The sequence below is a fragment of the Bos indicus x Bos taurus genome, chromosome 4 (assembly GCF_003369695.1).
Source record: "Bos indicus x Bos taurus breed Angus x Brahman F1 hybrid chromosome 4, Bos_hybrid_MaternalHap_v2.0, whole genome shotgun sequence".
Classification (NCBI taxonomy): Eukaryota; Metazoa; Chordata; class Mammalia; order Artiodactyla; family Bovidae; genus Bos; species Bos indicus x Bos taurus.
In genome coordinates this window covers 114,260,490-114,279,309 of record NC_040079.1, presented here as the reverse complement: position 1 = coordinate 114,279,309, position 18,820 = coordinate 114,260,490, and the positions used below count along the sequence as shown (strand labels likewise).

The 18,820-nt window shown below is 42.9% G+C and overlaps 1 protein-coding gene across 6 annotated transcripts; it reads left to right on the top strand.

Annotated features, from left to right (window-relative positions):
• Positions 1-631: 631 nt before the first annotated feature.
• Positions 632-5,078, top strand: FIGNL1 (fidgetin like 1). Of its 6 annotated transcripts, none has more exons than XM_027540253.1 (4): positions 650-714; positions 1,736-1,811; positions 2,445-2,539; positions 3,015-5,078. In XM_027540253.1, the coding sequence occupies exon 4, from the start codon at positions 3,025-3,027 to the stop codon at positions 5,056-5,058; it is 2,034 nt and encodes a 677-aa protein (XP_027396054.1). In that variant the 5' UTR covers positions 650-714; positions 1,736-1,811; positions 2,445-2,539; positions 3,015-3,024; the 3' UTR covers positions 5,059-5,078. The 6 variants fall into 6 exon arrangements, with proteins under 6 accessions (XP_027396056.1, XP_027396054.1, XP_027396052.1 ...); XM_027540251.1 differs by lacking the exon at positions 650-714 and adding an exon at positions 728-831; XM_027540252.1 differs by lacking the exon at positions 650-714 and adding an exon at positions 980-1,336.
• The last annotated feature ends 13,742 nt before the right edge of the window (positions 5,079-18,820 follow it).

Genomic DNA, 18,820 nt, shown 5'->3' with positions numbered 1-18,820 from the left:
CTGAAATTCCAGTACTTTGGCCACTTTATGCGAAGAGTTGACTCATTGGAAAAGACCCTGATGCTGGGAGGGATTGGGGGCAGTAGGAAAAGGGGACGACAGAGGATGAGATAGCTGGATGGAATCACCGACTTGATGGATGTGAGTTTGAGTGAACTCCAGGTGATGGTGATGGACAGGGAGGCCTGGCGTGCTGCGGTTCATGGGGTCACAAAGAGTCGGACACGACTGAGCGACTGAACTGAACTGAACTGAATACCCAGAGGTGGCTGTGAGGGGTATTGCGTTCCTTGTTCTGCGCCAGGACAGTCCCTGGGAAGAAGGGCATGCTTCCCAGTCTTCCAGGAGCAAGTCCTCCAGGGCCAACGGAAGAAAAGGACGCGCTGCCTGAGTGACGGGGGGATCTGAGATGCGGATTCTAACTCCCAGATTGAGTCTAAAAATGTGTGTGAGGGAGTCCCGTTCCCAAAGGAAATAACCAGACCAACTTACCTAGGGAGCTAGTCAGAGCTTGGTAACGGAGACACGGGGGCGGGGCCGGGGCGGGACTGCGAGCTCAGACCCCGCCCCCGGAAGCCTACAGCGTTTCCCCGCCCGCGCTCTCAGTGTCTCACAGACTCACGCACGCCGGGATGCACGCACGCACGCAAGGCGGGGCTGAACCGGCAGCAGTGCGCAGGCGCACACAGTCCGCGCGCTTTTCGGAAGCCGCAGGTCGGCGGGGAGAGCTTTGGGAGGCTAAGGCTGGGGTGGGGCGTGGGGCCGGGAAGGCTGAAGGGCGAGTGGCTCCACGTGCGGGCAGGCCGACCCGGGAGTGTGGTCTCGCGGCTGGTAAGGCTCCGGCAGCAGCGGGTCCGGAGCCGGCCTCTGAGGAGGCGGTGTCCCGGGGGCCGGGCGGGCGGCGATCTGCGGAGGCTCCGCGGGGGGAGGCGGGGCCGGGCCTGGGGCCAGAAGGGTGGGCCTGCACCCGAGGTCAGGGCCAGCGGGCAATGGGCGGTCCCTCCCTGTGAGCGCCGCAGGGTCCGCCATCCGCAGCCCGGTCAGCGGGGTGACCACTGTCCCCGGGGACACTCCTCCGGGTTCAGGGGGAGGGTCCGTGTGGTGGGGAGCACCTACCGTCTGGATCAACACCGCATCCTACAACAGGCAGGGAAAACCCCAGCAGATGGGACTGCAGCTCACACATCACTGCCGAGTAACCGTTGTAGAGATCTAGGAAGCGGTGCCCCGGACCAGGCTGTGCTGCTGAGGGGCACTGGCCAAGCTGTCTTTGGTTTGTGTGTCCGTAGTCCTTGGGTGAATGATTGCGTTGAAAGGAAAAGGGAAGACTTGAGAGGTGAATGTTGAATAAATCGGAGAGGGTGGAAAGGAAAGAGCAGGGAACTGGGGGGACAGTGATTAGAACGCTGAGACTTTGGAAGAATCCCAGGGTTGCAGATGATAAGATGGGATGAAGCCGTGGGAGAGGAATAGGATGTTCATGGTAACAAGAAAGTTGGTTGTAAGTGACTTCCAAGTCACCTCTCTTGCAATTTCTCATTTCTCGTATTGTGGGATTAAAATAGGGTAAAATGGAATAGTGGAAAGAGGGATAAATTGTCACGAGATGTCAGTTCTAGTTTTGACTTTATAGCTGTAAGCAAATTAGGATCTCTCTGAGTGTTAAGTTTATTTTTTCCAAAAATATTACAGAGGTTTATGAACACCTACTTAAAATATGACTGGTTCTTTGTAGGGTTCATGGGAGAAAGCTGTATTAAGCATGGCTCTTGCACCAAAAGAACCTGCTGATTATTAAGCTATATTTACAGGTAATTTCGAAGGTAAAATTTAAAATACATAAAGTTCTTGGTTTTTACTTCACTGCAGTACCCTTAGGAAGCTTCAACATTTTCTTCACATTTTTCTTGTGGATTGTCAGGTGAATTCTACACATCCACCAACATTCATCTACAGTTCTGTAAAATAATTTTAACTTAATGTAAGGAGGCTTGTAAGACTAACATGAGGGGAAAAAGATCTAAAATAAAGCACCTTACTACCCACTCGTTCTCATTTCATCACAACAGCTTCGCTTTATAAAGCATCTTGTGAAACTGGGAAATGGTGAGAGATTCTGGGGCATCCTGTTTTAAGTGCTCATCTACCTGTTCCAAATCCTTGGAAACATTTAGTATGTGATAATTGTTCATGTTTGTTATCTGTGACTTTTGGTGGCACTGTGAAGGGGCATTTTGTCCAGGGTAAAGTGGACATGAACTTCGTGAAACTGCTCATGTGTGAATTCTGGCACCATTGCTCAATGGCTGTGTGACCTCAACTTAAGTTTCTGAACTCTCAGCCTCAGTGTGCATTTGTGCAGTAAAGAGGCAAATAGTAATTTTCAGGTATTTTCGTATTCATTATTTGACTTGATTCTCACAATGATTTCTCTCATTTTACAGATAAAACTGATGGCCCAGCAATAGGAAGAAGCTACCATGACATTGTTCCTCTGATTGTCCTTAGAGACCAGACTTACACCTATCTGCTTGACTTGGTTTGTTTTGCTTTGCTTATCTCTGGTTCCATTGTTTTCCATGTTGCTGCCACTGTCTTTGATCTTTTGCATTTAGTGTTTGTGGTGGTTCTGGGGAGAGTGACCTATTAACTAACTAGGCCCATGGCCCTGACAGGACCCAAGACTTTGCAGAGGGCGGTCCTTTGAAGTGCCCTCAGAATGCCCAGCCACCTCTGGTCACTAACACCACCCTCTAAACCTTGTGAATGTTTTTCCTATTCACATGGAAAATTGTTATATAACTAAAACAGTTTAACCCATAACAGAGCAGTATTAACTCTTTAATGTTTTAAATAGATGTTTCCACTATAAATAGCCTTTCTTTATAAATTTATAAATAAAAAGTCCAGTGTGTTTTCCTTAAGATGGGCAAAGATTTTAAAAGTATGTTTAAAGTGTTATGTCTTTGTTTCCTTCTAAACTGAATTTTTTTCATCTTTGTTATTTATCATAGAGCCTCTAAAATGCAGGCCTCCAGCTCCAGGTCTGTACACCTGAGTGACTGGCAGAAGAATTACTTTGCACTTACATCTGGTACGTGTACACCTGGACAGAAGGCAGATGCCTACCGAGCGCAAATACTCCGCATTCAGTATGCATGGGCAAACTCTGATATCTCCCAGGTCTGTGCTACTACACTGTTCAGAAAATACGCAGAGAAATATTCTGCAGTTATTGATTCTGACAATGTTGAAACTGGCTTGAATAACTATGCAGAAAGCATTTTAACTCTTGCAAGATCTCAGCAAACTGACAGTGACAAATGGAAGTCTGGATTGTCAGTAAATAATGTGTTCAAACTGAGCAGTGTGCAGGAGATGATGCGTGCTGGCAAGAAATCCAAAGACTCTCTGTTGGCGCCTGCTGATGCATCACTAGTCATCCACAAAGAGGCCACTGTCTTTGACCTTCCTACATTTAGCGTTTGTGGTGGTTCTGGGGAGAGCAACCTGTTGACTAACTCAGCCCATAGTGCTGACAGGACTCAAGAGTTTCCAGAGGGTGGTCCTTCTTTGACGTGCCCTCAGAGTGCCCAGCCACCTCTGGTCAATAACACCACTAAGACGTGTCCTGTAGCCTCAGCACCTTTTGGTGAGTCAGGCCTTGCAAAGTTCCATGCCAAACCATTATTTGGGAATGTCAAAAAGGAAAATAACAGCTTTGTAAAAGGCAATATAGGTCTCAATGTGTTCTCATCTAATCAGTCTTGTTTTCCTTCTTTCTGTGACAATGCACGGGACAAAAAAGCTTTTTATGGTGCTGGCACCATTGATGCACTTTCCACCCCAATACTGAATAAGGCTTTTAGTAAAACAGAAGATAATGGCCAAAGAGGGGAGAGCAGCCTGCCTGCTTTTAAAACTGCAAAGGAACAGTTATGGGTAGATCAGCAGAAAAAGCACCACCAGCCCCAACGTGCATCAGGGTCTTCATATGGTGGAGTGAAAAAGTCTCTGGGGGCTGGTAGATCCCGAGGGATATTTGGAAAGTTTGTTCCTCCTGTACCTAAGCAAGATGGGGGAGATCCGGGTGGGGGGATGCAGTATAAGCCTCAGGGTGCAGGTACTGCAGACCCAGCACATCCCATGGACGAGCGTCTGAAAAACTTGGAGCCCAGAATGATTGAACTTATTATGAATGAGATTATGGATCAGGGACCTCCAGTAAATTGGGAAGATATCGCAGGCGTGGAATTTGCCAAGACCACAATAAAGGAGATAGTTGTGTGGCCCATGTTGCGGCCAGACATATTCACTGGCCTACGAGGACCCCCTAAAGGCATTCTGCTCTTCGGTCCTCCTGGCACTGGTAAGACTCTGATTGGCAAGTGCATTGCTAGTCAGGCTGGGGCAACATTCTTCAGTATCTCTGCTTCCTCCTTGACTTCCAAGTGGGTGGGTGAAGGGGAGAAAATGGTCCGTGCATTGTTTGCTGTAGCAAGATGTCAGCAACCAGCTGTGATATTTATTGATGAAATTGATTCCTTGTTATCTCAACGCGGAGATGGTGAGCACGAATCTTCTAGAAGGATAAAAACCGAATTTCTAGTTCAGTTAGATGGGGCAGCCACATCTTCTGAAGACCGTATTCTAGTGGTGGGAGCGACCAACCGGCCACAAGAAATTGACGAGGCTGCCCGGAGAAGGCTGGTGAAAAGGCTGTATATTCCCCTCCCAGAAGCTTCAGCCAGGAAACAGATAGTAGTTAATCTGATGTCCAAGGAGCAGTGCTGCCTCAGTGAGGAGGAGCTCGAGCTGGTGGTGCAGCATTCTGATGGGTTCTCTGGGGCAGACATGACTCAGCTGTGCCGGGAGGCATCTCTGGGTCCTATTCGCAGTTTGCAGGCTGTTGACATTGCCACCATAACACCTGATCAAGTTCGCCCAATAGCTTACAGTGACTTTGAAAATGCTTTCAGAACTGTGCGACCTAGTGTATCTCCTGAAGATTTAGAGCTTTATGAAAACTGGAACAGGACTTTTGGTTGTGGAAAATAAATGGGACACTTAGGATGGCATCTTTGTAGTCTTGTCTTTCCACTTTTTATTATAGCAAGGAAATTAATGAATTGTTTGTGAAATGTATATTCTGAATCTGTACCTTAAAATAGGATAACAATATGTTGACTTTTACAATTGATTGACTTAGACTATATTAATATAAGCTCAATTTTCATTCCAGTTGTTTCCTGATATTTAAGCCTATACATACAAGATAGGAATGCACTTTTTTGTTTTGTTGCTAAGAGGTCTTTTCACGATGTATACTGTGATGAATAGTAAGCTCAAACAGAAACTTAAAAAAAATGTGATTTCTGTATGAGAATGTATCTGACTTACATGCATGTTTTATTGAAGAAGGTTTCTTGTGAGGATCACATCATGCTTAGTGTTGGCTGCTACTGCTAAGTCGCTTCAGTTGTGTCCGACTCTGTGCAACCCCATAGATGGCGGCCCACCAGGCTCCCCTGTCCCTGGGATTCTCCAGGCAAGAACACTGGAGTGGGTTGCCATTTCCTTCTCCAATGCATGAAAGGGAAAAGTGAAAGTGAAGTCGCTCAGTCGTGTCCGACTCTTCACGACCCTATGGTCTGCAGCCTACCAGGCTCCTCCATCCATGGGATTTTCCAGGCAAGAGTACTGGAGTGGGGTGCCATTGCCTTCTCCATAGTGTTGCCTAGTGTAGTGGTTTACATTAGAAACTGTTGTTTACTGTTGTTTAATGATCTCAACCAAAGCTAGAGTAAAAGTGCTAGTTTTTACTTTGTTCTGCCATGTAACCTCTTATGGTTTCCTTCCTTTACCAAGACTAAGCGTGTTCAGAAATGGGTGTAATCTAATATCAGAGGCATCCACAAAACAGAAAGGGGAAGAATGTGTTTTTCCAGGGGGTAGGTGATGTTTACAATTAATATTTTATTTGACACTACTTTATAGCCTGTAGGGTCCATCTAATTGAAAAATGTTTTTAGGTTTTTCAAATAGACTGTTTCATATTATAAATAATATATGTTCTGTGTAGAAACATTACAAAATAGAGGTGAACAAAAGAAAATAAAAATCACTGTTACCTTACCATTTTGAAGAACACACTATTAACATTTGTATTGCTTCTTCCAGATGTTTTATATGGCAGTAGGGTTGTGCTCTGTGTTCCCGTTTGTAGTTCACTTTTTTCTTTAAAGTATATGAGTCCTCATCATCTTCCACATTGACATCTATGACATCTTCCTTATGTAAGTGCCTGGGATCCTGTGGTATGAGTGGCCTATAATTTATTCAGCCCTCTGTTGGAGGACATTTAAATCAGGTCATTAGGTTCACCTTTTGTTTATTGTAAACAAAGATATATTAAATGCCTTGGTGATCTTTTAAAAATTATATACATTTCTTGAGTAAAATTCTTGGATTAAGGATTTTTCAGGCTTCTAGCATGTGCTCTATTATAAATTGCCCTCTGAAACAGTGACACCCTGTGTAAAATTCCCACATGCACTGAATCAAAGTGCCTGTTTACCTGTACCAGCTGGACAGATTCAAGTTTTGTTAGCATTCTTTTGCATCTGTTCATTCAAAAAACTATCAGATGCCAGGCAGTGTTCTAGGTGGTGAAAATAGACCGGTGAACAACACAGTTTTCATGGAGATTACTTTCATGTTCTAATGTTTTGAGAACAATACAACTTTAGAAATGAAATTTGAAATTTTTAGTAGATGAATTTAGGCAATTTATATATTAATTTTTATTCTTGGTCTGCCTGCTGTTTTTGTGCTCTTTTAAAAGCTTTATTTCTCCAACTTTTAATTTTTGCCTTTGAGATATATCTTTTATTATAATTTGGGTATTAAATCTTTTGTCCTAATTTTTTGTTGTATCTTTTAAAAGCTTTAAGCATTTCACCATATTTCTTACTATCTATGTATGTCCCTTTCCATTCAACATAACAGCACTATAACATTGGATTTTTGTAGAAAATTTGAGCTAGGGAGTTACTTGGCAGTTGTTTCTACGTTATACTAGAAGCATTCTTTCTGTCAGCTTTTTGTGATTTGCAGTATGTTTCTTGAGGCATTTGGGTAGGAAGTTTCCTGAAACTTAGACTTGAAATTTCTTTGTATCTCTACATTATGAGTATTCTCTTGATTGAATATGGTATTGTTTGGTTGAATTCTTTGCTTCCAAGTGTTTTGTGTGTCACTATCCTTATCCATTATTTTTGAGAAGTAAACATTACCTGTATTTAATGTCATTGAAAGATACATTTCCTCTGTGGAAATACACACATTTTACCAACAGATGTAACTCATTTGTATATCAATGCTTAAAAATATTGGTAGGTACAGTATCTGCGTTTTTAGTATCAGGGATTTTTAAATGTTTTTCTTCTTCATCTGATTATGGTTCTTTAGTGTGTATTCTTTGGGAAATTCTATTCCAACTTACTGTCTTTGCCATCCTTTTGAAATTCTAATTCATTTTCTCACTTCCAAAATACTTATCCAGTCTACCTCCATGTCAACCAGTTGATAAGGTGGAGTACTTGTAAAGGGCATGGACTGGAACCAGAGGGACATGTTGTTAGACTCTGAGTCTGTCACTGACTGACTGGGACTATAGCCCCCATGACTCTTCAGTCTTGGTTGTGAAATGAGAGTAATCTGTACCTATCTTGTTGGAGAATGAGAATCCTGTGGTACAATATAGGTTTTACAAAGCCTGATTGCTCAATAATTGTGCATCCTCCTCTTTCTAGCTTGATTCTGCCTTCATTGCTTTGAAGGATCATTTTCTTTTCAACTGTTTCATGTGGTTGTTCATTCTAGCTTATTCTTAATTCTACCTTAATCCAGTGTGGTATTGCACAAAAACAGATATATGGATCAATGGAACAGAATAGAGCCCAGAAATAAACCCACACACCTATGGTCAATTAATCTGTGTCAAAGGAGACAAGAATATACAATGGACAAAAGAAAAGCCTCTTCAGCAAGTGGTGCTGGAAAGGTTGGACAGTGACACATAAATCAACGAAGTGAGAGCACACTGTCACAACATACACAGAAATAAAATGGCTTTAAGACAAATGTAAGACATGACACCATAAAACTAGAAGAGAACATAGGCAAAACATTCTCTGACAAATCTTGTCAGTGTTTTCTTAGTTCAGTCTCCCAAATAGAAATAAAAATAAATAGGACCCAAGCAAAGAAAAAGACAACCTATAAAATGGGAGAAAATATTTGCAAATGAGTCAATCAACAAGGAATTAAACTTCAAAATGTATAAGCAGCTTATACAGCTCAATTAAAAAAAAACCTACTTGGAAGGTCTAAATAGGCATTTCTCTAAAGACATAGAGAAGACTCTTGAGAGTCCCTTGGGCTGCAAGGAGATCCAACAAGTCCATTCTAAAGGAGATCAGTCCTGGGTGTTCTTCGGAAGGAATGATGCTAAAGCTGAAACTCCAGTACTTTGGCCACCTCATGCGAAGAGTTGACTCATTGGAAAAGACTGATGCTGGGAGGGATTGGGGGCAGGAGGAGAAGGGGATGAAAGAGGATGAGATGGCTGGATGGCATCACTGACTCAGTGGACGTGAGTTTGAGTGAACTCTGGGAGTTGGTGATGGACAGGGAGGCCTGGCGTGCTGCAATTCATGGGGTCACAAAGAATCGGACAAGACTAAGTGACTGAACTGAACTGAAAGACATATGGATGGCTGACAGGCACATGAAAAAATGCTCACCACCAGTAATTAGAGAAATGCAAATGAAAACTAAGGCATCACCTCACACTGATCAGAATGGCCATGATCAAAAAGTCTACCAATAGGGGGTGGTCCTCAGATGGCAGAGGAATAGGACGGGGAGATCACTTTCTCCCTGACAAATTCATCGAAAGATCATTTGAATGCTAAGCAAACACCACGAAACAACTTTTGAACGCTGTTGGAGAACACCAGGTACCCAGAAAGGCAGCCCATTGTCTTCGAAAGGAGGTAGGACAAAATATAAAAGATAAAAAGAGACAAAAGAGGGATGGAGGCCCGTCCCAGGGAGGGAATCGTAAAAGAGAAGTTTCCAAACACCAGGAAATCCTCTCACCGGTGGTTCTGTGGGGAGTTTTGGAATCTCAGAGGGCAACATAACTGGGAGGAAAAAATAAAACCCACAGATTACACACACAACTGCAACTCCCAGAGGAGAAGTAGCCCAGACAGATGCTCACATGCACCGCCATCAAGCAGGGGCTGAACAGGGAGGCTTGGGCTTCATTGCTTAGGGTAAGGACCAGGCCTGAATGCCCTGAGGACAATCTGAGGGAGCTAACAACCCAAACCGTGGGATAGCCAGAGAGAGAGAGTAAAAAAGAACTTTCCCATGAAAAGGTCTAACCTAAGGCACTGCTGGGCCGCTCACAGAATAAAGGATTGAGCGAGTACCAGAGGAGACCTAGCCAGCTACAGACCAGTCCTTCCCCCACTGGAGGCAGAGAGGCAGGTGAGCGATAGCCAGAGCTGGAAGGCGAGGGGGCAAACTCGGCCCCAGAGATGGCATCCTCTACCAAACGGTGAGCAGGCTCACAGTTGCTAACCAAGTCCTGGCGGTTGACATCCGCCAGGAGGGTTGCAGCCAGAGATCAGCTCCCCAGAGAAGATACACGGCACACTTGAGACAGTGCTCCCAGGAAACAGAGCAGGGAAAAGGGCGGGGTGGGGGGCGTTGATAAGATGCACTGCCCACCTGGGGAGTGTGTGCTTGCTAAGCACCTGGTCACCTGAGCTTCTCAGACCTGGAAACGGCACAAAACACAAGCCCAACCAAGTCTGTGCATTTGTGGGATACCCGAGAATCTGAACCTGAGTGGCTTAGACCTGGGATGTGCACACAACCCAGGGCCCAGTCTAGACAGTTCCCCTGCAGAGCAACCTAGAGTTTGCCGTGAGCAGGGGCAAACCCAGTGTGGCCCAGACACTGTGAGCACTCCCCACACATGCCAGTGATATTTGTTTGCAATGTTCCTCCCTCCCCACAGCACAATTGAACAAGTGAGCCTCAATAAGTGACTGCCCTTGTGTCAGGGCAGAAATTAGACACTGAAAATACTTGCAAACAGAGGAAGCCAAAATAAGCAGAGAAGAGGGGACTGTTTTGGAAGTGACAGGTGCAACAAATAAAACCCTGTAGTTAGCATTGACTACATTGGAAGAGGCCTACAGACCTTGAGAAGAGGTATAAGCTGGAAAAAGGAACTGTCTGAAACTGAACAGACCCCACACTGCCCTCAACAGCTCCAGAGGAATTCCTAGATATATTTTACTATTCAGTTCAGTCGCTCAGTCGTGTCTGACTGTGACCCCATGAATCGAAGCATGCCAGGCCTCTCTGTCCATCACCAACTCCAGGAGTTCACTCAAACTCATGTCCATCGAGTCGGTGATGCCCTCCAGCCATCTCATCCTCTGTCGTCCCCTTCTCCTCCTGCCCCCAATCCCTCCCAGCATCAGGGTCTTTTCCAATGAGTCAACTCTTTGCATGAGGTGGCCAAAGTATTGGAGTTTCAGCTTTAGCATCAGTCCTTCCAAAGAACACCCAGGACTGATCTCCTTTAGGATGGACTATTTGGATCTCCTTGCAGTCCAAGGGACTCTCAAGAGTCTTCTCCAACACCACAGTTCAAAAGCATCAATTCTTTGGCGCTCAGATTTCTTTCAGAGAAGGCAATGGCACCCCACTCCAGTACTCTTGCCTGGAAAATCCCATGGACTGAGGAGCCTGGTGGGCTGCAGTCCATGGGGTCACTAAGAGTCGGACAGGACTGAGCGACTTCATTTTCACTTTTCACTTTCATGCATTGGAGAAGGAAATGGCAACCCACTCCAGTGTTCTTGCCTGGAGAATCTCAGGGATGGGGGAGCCTGGTGGGCTGCCGTCTATGGGGTCGCACAGAGTTGGACACGCCTGAGGCGACTTAGCAGCAGCAGCTATGTCGCTTCAGTCATGTCCGACTGCTGCTGCTAGGTCGCCTCAGTCGTGTCTGACTCTTAGTGACCCCATGGACTGCAACCCACCAGGCTCCTCCGTCCATGGGATTTTCCAGGCAAGAGTACTGGAGTGGGGTGCCATTAAGCTTTCTTTATAGTCCAACTCTCACATCCATACCTGACCACTGGAAAAACTATAGCCTTGACTAGATGGACCTTTGTTGGCAAAGTAATGTCTCTGCTTTTGAGTATGCTATCTAAGTTGGTCATAACTTTCCTTCCAAGGAGTAAGTGTCTTTTAATTTTATGGCTGCAATCACTGTCTGCAGTGATTTTGGAGCCCAAAAAAATAAAGCCTGACACTTTTACTATTATCATTTTTTATTAAAAAAATTTTTTATTTTTAAGTTCTTTTACTCCTTTGATTTTCATTTTTAAAACCTACTATTACATGCTGTAAAAAAAAAAAGACCCTATTATCAAAGCAAATTTAATATATATATTTTTCATAATTTTTGCGATTTTTTTAAGTAATGTATTTTTGAGAGTCTAACCTCAACTCTAGATTTTTAATCTTTGCTTTTTGGTAATTGTTATCAATTTTATACCTTTAAGAATCCATTCTTCAGAACCCATTTTTACTTAGGAGTGTGGTTACTGGCTTGATTGCTTTCTCCCCTTTTGACTCTCCTTTTTCTCCCCCAGGTCACCTCTATCTCCTCCCTCCCCCTTCTCTTCTCTACTTAACTGTGTGATCTCTTTGGGTGTTCCAGGCTGTGGAGAACACCTAGGGAACTGATCACAGGCTAGATTGGTCTCTCTTGTTTTGACTCCACCTCCTCTCCTCCTGGTCGCCTCTATCTCCTTCCTCCCTCTACTCTTCTCTATGTAACTTCATGAACCTCTCTGGGTGTTCCAGACTGTGGAGAGCAAATAGGGAATTGATTACTGGCTAAATTGCTCTCTCCCCTTTTGATTCCCCCTCTTCTCCTCCTGGTCACTTCTATCTCCCTCCTCCCTCTTCTCTTCTCTATGTAATTCTGTGAACCTCTCTGGGTGTCCCTCACTATGCAGAATCTTTTCACCATGGGCCTAGATGTTTTATCATTGGTGCTGTATGGATGGAGAAGTCCTGAGGCTCCTGTAAGAATAAGACTGAATGCCAGAGGCAGGAGGTTCTCCAAAACGTGAGAACACCAGAAAACTCCTGACTCCAGGGAACATTAATCAACAAGAGCTCATGCAAAAGCCTCCATACCTACACTAAAACCAAGCTCCACCCTAGAGCCAACAAGTTTCAGAGCAAGACATACTACGCTAATTCTCCAGCAATGCAGGAACACAACTCTGAGCATTAAAATGCAGGCTGCCCAAAATCACACCAAACCCATAGACACTTCAAAACTTACTATTGGACACTTCATTGCACTCCAGAAAGAAGAGATCCAGCTTCACCCTCCAGAACACCGATGCAAGCTTCCCTAACCAGGAAACCTTGACAAGACACTCGTCCAACTACACCCACAGGGAGGAACCTCCACAATAAAGAGCCACAAACTCCCAGCATACAGAAAGGCCACCCCAAACACAGCAATCTAAACAAGATGAAAAGGAAGAGAAATATTCAGCAGGTATCGGAACATGATAAAAGCGAACAAACAAAAGAGGAGGAAATAGGGAGTCTACCTGAAAAAGAATTCAGAATAATGATAGTAAAGATGATCCAAAATCTTGAAAACAAAATGGAGTTACAGGTAAATAGTCTGGAGACAAGGATTGAGAAGATGCAAGAAAAGTTTAACAAGGACCTAGAAGAAATAAAAAAGAGTCAATCAATAATGAATAATGCAATAACTGAGATCAAAAGCACTCTGGGGGAGCCAAGAGTAGAATAACTGAGGCAGAAGATAGGATAAGTGAGGTGGAAGATAGAATGGTAGAATTAAATGAAGCAGAGAAGGAAAAAGAAAAAAGAATTAAAATAAATAAGGACAAACTCAGGGACCTCTGGGACAATGTTAAATGCCCCAACATTCAAATCATAGGAGTCCCAGAAGAAGAAGACAAAAAGAAAGGCTTTGAGAAAATACTTGAGGAGACAATAGTTGAAAACTTCCCTAAAATAAGGAAGGAAATAGCCACCCAAGTCCAAGAAACCCAAAGAGTCCCAAACAGGTTAAATCCAAGGTGAAACACCCCAAGACACATATTAATCTAATTAATGAAGATCAAACACAACAAATATTAAAAGCAGCAAGGGAAAAACAACAAATAACACACAAAGGGATGCCCATAAGGATAACAGCTGAACTTTCGGTAGAAACTCTTCAGGCCAGAAGGAAATGGCAGGACCTACTTAAAGTGATGAAAGAGAAAAACCTACAATCCAGATTACTGTACCCAGGAAGGATCTCATTCAAATATGAAGGAGAAATCCAAAGCTTTACAGACAAGCAAAAGCTGATAGAATTCAGCACCACCAAACCAGCTCTTTAACAAATGCTAAAGGATCTTCTCTAGACAGGAAACACAGAAAACTGTATAAACTCGAACCCAAAACAACAAAGTAAATGGCAGTGGGATCATACTTATCAATAATTACCTTAAATGTAAATGGGTTGAATGCCCCAACCAAAAGACAAAGACTGGCTGAACGGATACAAAAACAAGACCCCTATATATGCTGTCTACAAGAGACCCACCTCAAAACAGGGGACACATACAGATGGAAAGTGAAGGGCTGGAAAAAGATCTTTCACACAAATGGAGACCAAAAGAAAGCAGGAGTAGCAATACTCATATCAGATAAAATATACTTTGAAATAAAGGCGGTGAAAAGAGACAACGAAGGACACTACAAAGTGATCAAAAGACCAATCCAAGAAGAACATATAACAATTATAAATATATATGCACCCAACATAGGAGCACTGCAATATGTAAGGCAAATGCTAACAAGTATGAAAGGGAAAATTAACAGTAACACAAAATAGTGGGAGACCTAATACCCCACTCACACCTATGTATAGATCAACTAAACAGAAAATTAGCAAGGAAACACAAACTTTAAATGATACAATGGACTGCGTGCCTGCCAAGTCGCTTCAGTCGTGTCCGACTCTGTGCGACCCCATGGACTGCAGCCTACCAGGCTCCTCCATCCATGGGATTTTCCAGGCAACAGTACTGGAGTGGGGTGCCATTGCACAATGGACTACTTATACATAATTGCTATCGATAGGACATTTCACCCCAAAACAATGATTTTCACCTTTTTCTCAAGTGCACACGGAACCTTCTCCAGGATAGATCACATCCTGGGCCATAAATCTAGCCTTGGTAAATTAAAAAACATTGAAATCATCTCAAGCATCTTTTCTGATCACAATACAGTAAGATTAGATGTCAACTACAAGAAAAGTTGTAGTTTTGGACTTGGAAGGAACTTGGAAGGAACTTCAAAACTTGGAAGGGAAGTTATGACCAACCTAGATAGCATATTCAAAAGCAGAGACATTACTTTGTCAACAAAGGTCCGTCTAGTCAAGGCTATGGTTTTTCCTGTGGTCATGTATGAATGTGAGAGTTGGACTGTGAAGAAGGCTGAGCACCGAAGAATTGATGCTTTTGAACTGTGGTGTTGGAGAAGACTCTTGAGAGTTCCTTGGACTGCAAGGAGATCCAACCAGTCCATTCTGAAGGAGACCAGCCCTGGGATTTCTTTGGAAGGAATGATGCTAAAGCTGAAACTGCAGTACTCTGGCCACCTCATGTAAAGAGTTGACTCATTGGAAAAGACTCTGATGCTGGGAGGGATTGGGGGCAGGAGGAGAAGGGGACGGCAGAGGATGAGATGGCTGCATGGCTTCACTGACTCGATGGACGTGAGTCTGAGTGAACTCTGGGAGTTGGTGATGTACATGGAGGCCTGGTGTGCTGCAATTCATGGGGTCGCACAGAGTTGGACACGACTGAGTGACTGAACTGAATTGAACTGACAAGAAAAAAACTATTAAAAATACAAACACATGGAGGCTGAACAACAAACTTCTGAATAACCAACATATCACAGAAGAAATGAAAAAAGAAATCAAAATATGCATGGAAACAAATGAAAATGAAAACAGAACAACCCAAAACCTATGGGATTCAGTAAAAGCAGTGCTAAGGGGAAGGTTCATAGCAATACAAGCCTACCTCAAGACACAGGAGAAAAATCAAATAAATAACCTAACTCTATACAAAAAGCAACTAGAAAAAGAAGAACCCCAGGGTTAGTAGAAGGAAAGAAATCATAAAAATCAGGGAAGAAATAAATGCAAAAGAAACAAAGGAGACCATAGCAAAAATCAACAAAGCTAAAAGCTGGTTCTTTGAGAAGATAAATAAAATAGACAAACCATTAGCCAGACTCATCAAGAAACAAAAGGAAGAAGAATCAAATTAACAAAATTAGATATGAAAATGGAGAAGTCACAACAGAAAACACAGAAATACAAAGAATCATAAGATACTACTATCAGCAACTATATACCAATAAAATGAACAACTTGGAAGAAATGGACAGATTCTTAGAAAAGTATAACTTTCCAAAACTGAACCAGGAAGAAATAGAAATCTTAACAGATCCATCACAAGCACAGAAATCCAAACTATAATCAGAAATCTTCCAACAACAACAAAAAAAGACCAGGACCAGATGGCTTCACAGGTGAATTCTACCAAAAATTTAGACAAGAGCTAACACCTATCTTACTCAAACTCTTCCAGAAAATTGCAGAGGAAGGTAAACTTCTTAACTCATTCTATGAGGTCACCATCACCCTGATACCAAAACCAGACAAAGATGCCACAAATAAAGAAAACTACAAGCCAATATCACTGATGAATATAGATGCAAAAGTCCTCAACAAAATTCTAGCAAACAGAATCCAACAACATATTAAAAAGATCATATATCATGGCCAAGTGGGCTTTATCCCAGGGATGCAAGGATTCTTCAATATTTGCAAATCAACCAATGTGATACACTGCATTAACAATTTGAATGATAAATATCATATGATTATCTCAATACATGCAGAGAAAGCCTTCGACCAAATTCAACATCCATTTATGATTAAAAACCCTCCGGAAAGAAGGTATAGAAGAAACATACCTCAAAATAATAAAAGCCATCTATGATAAACCCACAGCAAACATTATCCTCAAAGGTGAAAAATTGAAAGCACTTGCCTTAAAGTCAGTAACAAGACAAGGATGCCCACTCTCACCACTACTATTCAACATAGTTTTGGAAGTTTTAGCCCAGCAATCAGAGAAAAAAAAGAAATAAAAGGAATCCAGATGGAAAATAAGAAGTAAAACTCTCACTCTTTGCAGATGACATGATCCTCTACATAGTAAACCCTAAAGACTCCGCCAGAAAATGACTAGAGGTAATCAATGAATATAGTACAGTTACAGGATATAAAATTAACGCTGAGAAATCCCTTGCATTCCTATACACTAACAATGAGAAAACAGAGAAATTAAGAAAACAATTCCATTCACCATTGCAACAAAAAGAATAAAATATTTAGGAATAAATCTACTTAAAGAAACAAAAGACCTATATATAGAAAACTATAAAAGACCGATGAAAGAAATCAGATCAGATCAGATCAGTTGCTCAGTCGTGTCCGACTCTTTGCGACCCCATGAATCGCAGCACGCCAGGCCTCCCTGTCCATCACCAACTCCCGGAGTTCACTCAGACTCACGTCCATCGAGTCAGTGATGCCACCCAGCCATCTCATCCTCTGTCGTCCCCTTCTCCTCCTGCCCCCAATCCCTCCCAGCATCAGTGTCTTTGCCAATGAGTCAACTCTTCGCATGAGGTGGCCAAAGTACTGGACTTTCAGCTTCAGCATCATTCCTTCCAAAGAAATCCCAGGGCTGATCTCCTTCAGAATGGACTGCTTGGATCTCCTTGCAGTCCAAGGGACTCTCAAGAGTCTTCTCCAACACCACAGTTCAAAAGAATCAATTCTTCGGTGCTCAGCCTTCTTCACAGTCCAACTCTCACATCCATACATGACCACAGGAAAAACCATAGCCTTGACTAGATGGACCTTTGTTGGCAAAGTAATGTCTCTGCTTTTTAATATGCTATCTAGGTTGGTCATAACTTTCCTTCCAAGGAGTAAGCATCTTTTAATTTCATGGCTGCAGTCACCATCTGCAGTGATTTTGGAGCCCAGAAAAATAAAGTCTGACACTGTTTCCACTGTTTCCCCATCTATTTCCCATGAAGGGGTGGGATCGGATGCCATGATCTTTGTTTTCTGAATGTTGAGCTTTAAGCCAACTTTTTCATTCTCCACTTTCACTTTCCTCAAGAGGCTTTTTAGTTCCTCTTCACTTTCTGCCATAAAGGTGGTGTCATCTGCATATCTGAAGTTATTGATATTTCTCCCAGCAATCTTGACTCCAGCTTGTGTTTCTTCCAGTCCAGCGTTTCTCATGATGTACTCTGCATATAAGTTAAATAAGCAGGGTGATAATACACAGCCTTGACGAACTCCTTTTCCTATTTGGAACCAGTCTGTTGTTCCATGTCCAGTTCTAACTGTTGCTTCCTGACCTGCATACAAGTTTCTCAAGAGGCAGATCAGGTGGTCTGGTATTCCCATCTCTTTCAGAATTTTCCACAGTTTATTATGATCCACTCAGTCAAAGGCTTTGGCATAGTCAATAAAGCAGAAATAGATGTTTTTCTGGAACTCTCTTGCTTTTTCAATGATCCAGCAGATGTTGGCAATTTGATCTCTGGTTCCTCTGCCTATTCTAAAACCAGCTTGAACATCAAGAAGTTCACGGTTCACATATTGCTGAAACCTGGCCTGGAGAATTTTGAGCATTACTTTACTAGCGTGTGAGATGAGTGCAATTGTACGGTAGTTTGAGCATTCTTTGATAATGCCTTTCTTTGGGATTGGAATGAAAACTGACATTTTCCAGTCCTGTGGCCACTGCTGAGTTTTCCAAATTTGCTGGCATACTGAGTGTGGCACTTTCACAGCATCATCTTTCAGGATTTGGAATAGCTCAACTGGAATTCCATCACCTCCACTAGCTTTGTTCGTAGTGATGCTTTCTAAGGCCCATTTGACTTCACATTCCAGGATGTCTGGCTCTAGGTGAGTGATCACACCATCGTGATTATCTGGGTCGTGAAGATCTTTTTTGTACAGTTCTTCTGTGTATTCTTGCCATCTCTTCTTAATATCTTCTGCTTCTGTTAGGTCCATACCATTTCTGTCCTTTATTGAGCTCATCTTTGCATGAAATGTTCCTTTGGTATCTCAGATTTTCTTGAAGAGATCCCTAGTCTTTCCCATTCTGTTGTTTTCCTCTATTTCTTTGCATTGATCGCTGAAGAAGGCTGTCTTATCTCTTCTTGCTATTCTTTGGAACTCTGCATTCAGGTGTTTATATCTTTCCTTTTCTCCTGTGCTTTTCACTTCTCTTCTTTTCACAGCTATTTTCAAGGCCTCCCCAGACAGCCATTTTGCTTTTTTGCATTTCTTTTCTATGGGAATGGTCTTGATCCCTGTCTCCTGTACAATGTCACGAACCTCATTCCATAGTTCATCAGGCACTCTATCTATCAGATCTAGGCCCTTAAATCTATTTCTCACTTCCACTGTATAATCATAAGGGATTTCATTTAGGTCATACCTGAATGGTCTAGTGGTTTTCCCTACTTTCTTCAATTTACATCTGAATTTGGC

Excerpts from the sequence above, each read along its gene's own strand:
- FIGNL1 (XM_027540255.1), top strand. The coding sequence starts at position 3,025 with ATGCAGGCCTCCAGCTCCAGGTCTGTACACCTGAGTGACTGGCAGAAG.